Source organism: Microtus ochrogaster, unplaced genomic scaffold (genome assembly GCF_000317375.1).
Source record: "Microtus ochrogaster isolate Prairie Vole_2 unplaced genomic scaffold, MicOch1.0 UNK41, whole genome shotgun sequence".
Lineage (NCBI taxonomy): Eukaryota > Metazoa > Chordata > Mammalia > Rodentia > Cricetidae > Microtus > Microtus ochrogaster.
Genome location: NW_004949139.1, coordinates 927,642 through 932,463, shown reverse-complemented (window position 1 = coordinate 932,463; position 4,822 = coordinate 927,642). Strand labels below are relative to the sequence as shown.

General features: G+C 39.0%; 1 protein-coding gene across 2 annotated transcripts in view; it reads right to left on the bottom strand.

The window, feature by feature from the left end:
* Fchsd2 (FCH and double SH3 domains 2) overlaps positions 1-4,822 on the bottom strand; it is a 213,763-nt gene that overhangs the window by 179,259 nt on the left and 29,682 nt on the right. For both annotated transcript variants that reach the window (XM_005368781.2, XM_005368782.2), the window contains exon 3: positions 3,159-3,204. In XM_005368781.2, coding sequence (XP_005368838.1) covers positions 3,159-3,204 — 46 coding nt within the window. The remainder of the gene's footprint in view (positions 1-3,158; positions 3,205-4,822) is intronic.

The following is a 4,822-nucleotide window of genomic DNA, read 5'->3' as shown; positions in this document are numbered from 1 at the left end:
GAGGGAGAGAGAGAGAGAGGAAAGTTTCTCACTCTGTAGCACAAACTCTCTTGAAACTCATCGAAAGCTTCCAAAAATACTGAAATCAGAACATGAGCCATACCTGGCTGCTGCTGCTGTTTCTTAATAGACTGACAATTTGCATTTCATTTGAAAGTTTAAGGCAAAAATAAATTAGGTTTCACAAAAGATTGATCAAACAGCAGTGAAGCCCAAAGACCCTGCCTCTTCTCTCCCACAGGGCAGAACTTGACTTTATAAAAATAATTTTGCATTAGAATGATTCTTCTATATGCTCTCTGAATCTCACGAATGCTCAAATCTTTCTGGCTACTCAATCTTTGGTACTGAGAATGCCAGTATTACTAGTAATAATTCACTAAGAGTCACTGAAGAATGACCATTTAACCATAATGCCATTTCATGGCTTGGAATAGTGGACTGGTGAACGACAAACATAATGCAAATGCAAGGACTATGCCCACCCCACTCCTTCTTATATCCATAGTATTTAGAAGAGTATTTGGTAAATATTTTCTTAATAAATGAAAACAGATTTAAAATAAACATGTAATTTTAAAATAGTGTATCATTAGGCCGAGAATGTAGCAAAGTGATGGAACATTTGTCTAGCAGGTATGAGGCCCCAGTTCAATTCCCAGAACCACAACATAAATACAATGAAACAGGATAACAATAAACAATGAAATGGCACGTGTCTTTAATCCCAGCACTTGGGAGGCAGAGGCAGGAGGATCTCCATATTAGAAGCCAGCCAGCTACATGTCAAAGTCCAGGCCCGTCAGAAATGAACAGGGAGATCTGTCTCATTCATACACACACACACAAACATAAACATATATTTATATATGAACTAAAATTGATAAATTGGGAAAGAGAAACAAATGATAAATATGTATGAAAATGAAACACTTTACTCTGTATGCTAAACTAAAAATTTTAAATAATTTTTAAAAAACAAGTAAAGTAATAAAGAAAATAAAAAGTTCAAACATTTAAATTAAAATTCCTCTTTTTTTCCTTTCTCCTTCAGTGCTAGAGATCAAACTCAAAGCCTTGCACATCATGGGCAGTACTCTGAGCTCCATCACCAACCTCCATTTCTTTCAGTAAAATAAAACGATCTTGCTTACTTATTTACTTACTTGTCTTTTGTGTGTATGAGTGCATATGGAGGCCAAAGGACAAGTCTCCACTGTCAGTCCTCAAATTCCACCTTGTTTGAGATATGGTCTCTTTTTATTTGTGCCCATGTATGCTAGTGTGCTTACAGGAATTCTCTCTCCACCTCGCATTCACTATAGGAGCACTGGGGAGCATAGACACATGCTACCTCATCTGGCTGTTTTGTAGATTCTGAGGAGCAGAAGGACCATTAGATAGTACAATGACAGAGGTAATACCATGGGAGCTAGAGAGATGGCTGATGTGGGATGTCCTTCTGTATGTGCTGCTTTTGTTGGTTGATGAATAAAGCTGTTTGGGCCAATAGCTTAGCACAGTAAAGCCAGGCAGGAAATCAGAACAGAGATAGAATAGGCGGGGAAAGGAGACACTATGTAGCTGCTGGAACCTTACCGGTAGGCCACAGCCTCATGGAGATACACGGATTAATAGAAACGGGCTAATTTAAGATGTAAGAGCCAGCTAGAAATACACCTAAGCTATTGGCCAAGCAGTGTTGTAATTAATATAGTTTCTGTGTTATTATTTGGGTCTAAGCAGCCAGGAAACAAACACGTGGTCTCTGTTTACAGATGGCTCAGTGGTTAAGAACACTGGATGCTCTTACAGAGGATCCAGGTTTGATTCCCAGCATGCATGTGGAGGCTCATTAACTGTTTATAACTCCAATCCTAGGGGATCTGATGCCCTCTCTTGTTTCCATGGACACCAGGCACACATATACTACACAGACACACAGGAAAGCAAAATACTGGTACACCCAAAATAAAATAAAAATAATTTAAAATTTTTGCATCCTTATATACGTAACAGCTAAACACACATGCCTTTTAAAAATATTTAGATTACAAATATATAACTTAAATCAGGCGGTGATGGCACACATAATTAGTCCCAGCATTCAGGAAGCAGAAGTAGGCAGATTTCTGTGAGTTCGATGCCAGCTTGGTCTTCAGAGAGAGTTACAGGACAGGCTCCAAAGCTACAGAGAAACCTTGCCTCAAACAGACAAAATAAACATATATATAGATACCTAAATTAAGACAAATTCAATTTGATTTTTCTTTAAACTTTGCCAAATATTTCAATGTAATAAACTTTCATACTTACAGAAGAGTAGTAAATTTTGGCAAAGCAAAAAAAAAAAAAGTAGAGGAAATAATTTTGGAAATTTTAAAAATCTATTATCAATTCTGGAGATTCAACCATGAAAACTGACCCATATCTATATTTATTAACCTACCACAATCACCAAAACAAATCATAAAATCTTATTAGGTTCAACATCACTTCCGTAGCATTAGCACTACATAATCCTAAGTACTAGAGTTCAGAGCCCTAGTACCCATGTAAATATGAGGCCAGCATGTGGCCCATCTGTGATCCCAGCACTCCAAGGTACAGAAAGGGGATCCCTGGAGCAAGCTGCCTAGCTATACTAGCTTTGCCAGCCCTAGGTTCAAGTGAGAAATCTTATCTATGATCTTCTTTATTATAAGGAACAATGAAGCCTTACTTTAAGATTTAAATGGATTAAAAGAAATTGAATTTTGGCAGGGCCTGGGGGGGGGCACATGGCTTTAATCCAAGCACTCAAGAGACAGAGGCAGGCAAATATATCTCTGTGAGCTGGAAGCCAGGCTGCTCTCTACACAGACACTTTAGTTCAGTCAGGATAACATGGTCAGAGCTTGTCTTTAAAAATTGAATGAATGAATGAATGAATGAATGAATGAAGAGCTGGATGGTGGTATACCTTTACCCCAAGCATTCGGGGAGACAAAGGCAGGTAGATCTCTAAGTTTAAAGCCAATCTGTAGAATAAGGGAACCAAAGGAAGACAGTCACAAGTGGGCAAGCAGCAAAAAGGATTCCAAGGTTCTCTTTGACAGGAGATCTGGTCTGAGTCAGGCAGAGGTGTACCTAGGACAGGGACTCAGCCCCACACTCACCTGTGCATACTCTCTTTCAATAGCAGCCTTCTTCTGACTGAAAGTCCTAGAAATACAAACAAAAATTAATCACCAAAAGAAGAACTTTAAAACCTCATGAAAATTTATCGACACAGCTTTAAATACTGCCTTGTAAGATATGTAAATAAGAGTGAAAAATGATTCCTCTCTATGAGCTCAGGAACAGAGGAAACCATGCCAGCATACTCTCTGCAGTTTTTCACAGGACATACAGAACAAGTACAAGGCCATGGAATCTATGGTGTAAAGATAAACTTTCTATACATTCATTATTTCAGATTCTATGGCTACATGCCATATTTTAACACTTGTGGCTGGGCACAATGGTGTTTGACTACAGTTTGACTCCTGGCTCTACTTCCCAAGTGCTGGAGTTACATGCCCCACTTCACCGGCATTTTAACATGTGTTCTAAAGATGGAACTCAGATCCTCATGCTTATGAGTGCTCTATGAGCCATCCTCCAAACCCATTTAGCTTACAGTTAAGATTTATCCAAGTAGCATGTATCGATATTTCCTTTCTTTTTACTGTGGAATAATAACCCATTATATGATTATACCACATTTTGTTTATCCGTTTATCTAGTAATAGATGTGAGTCATTTTCACAACTTAGCTATTAAAAATAATGCTGCCACAAGCACCCAAATTTCTATCTGCACACATACTCATTATACATACATACAACAGTGCAGTGTGGGGGTCAGAGGACAACTCTGCTGCATTGGTTCCCTCCTTACACCTTTATATAGATTCTGATGATGGAACTCAGATCATCAGGATTTACCTACTGAGTCATCTTGTTGGCCTGAGATAGGTATTTTAAATTTTCTGTGTATGTATAAGTAGAAGAGTTAAATCATATGATGATTTGCTTCAACTTTTGAGAAACTATCAGAATGATTTCAATCACAAGTATAATATTTTGTATTGATTGTATATTTTTAATTTAATAGCTAAACTCAAGAAACTAATATTTCAAAATAAGCCATCTATGGTAGTCCATACCTACAATCCCAGCATCCTGGGAGGGTCAAGAAGGAAGATTACAAGTTTGAGGCCAGTCTGGCCAGCTTGGCAAGACCTTGTCTCAAAATAAAATGAGAAGGACTAGGGATGTAGTACAGTAGTAGAGCACTTGCCTAGAATGTATGAGAGCTGACCTCCCAAAGTCCCAAATATTCTTTGGGTTTGTTTTAAATGGACGGATCCTAGGTAGCCCACGCTGGCCTCAAACTCCCCATCTTCTTACCTCAATGTCCTAAGTGCTGTGATTACAACCATGTGCCACCACACCCAGCTACAAATGTTTATTTCTTAATGTGTGTGTATGTGTGGGTGTGTAAATGTGTGCACTGCATGTGTGTGTGCACTGCATGTCCGTGTGTGGGTATATAAATGTGTGCACTGCATGTGTGTGTGCACTGCATGTGTATGTGAGGGTGTATGTGTGCACTGCATGTGTGTGTGCACTGCATGTGTATGTGTGCACTGCATGTGAGTGGGTGGGTATATAAATGTGTGCACTGCATGTGTATGTGTGCACTGCATGTGTGTGGGTGGGTATATAAATGTGCACTGCATGTGTATGTGTGGGTGTATGTGTGCACTGCATGTGTGTGCACTGCATGTGTGTGCACT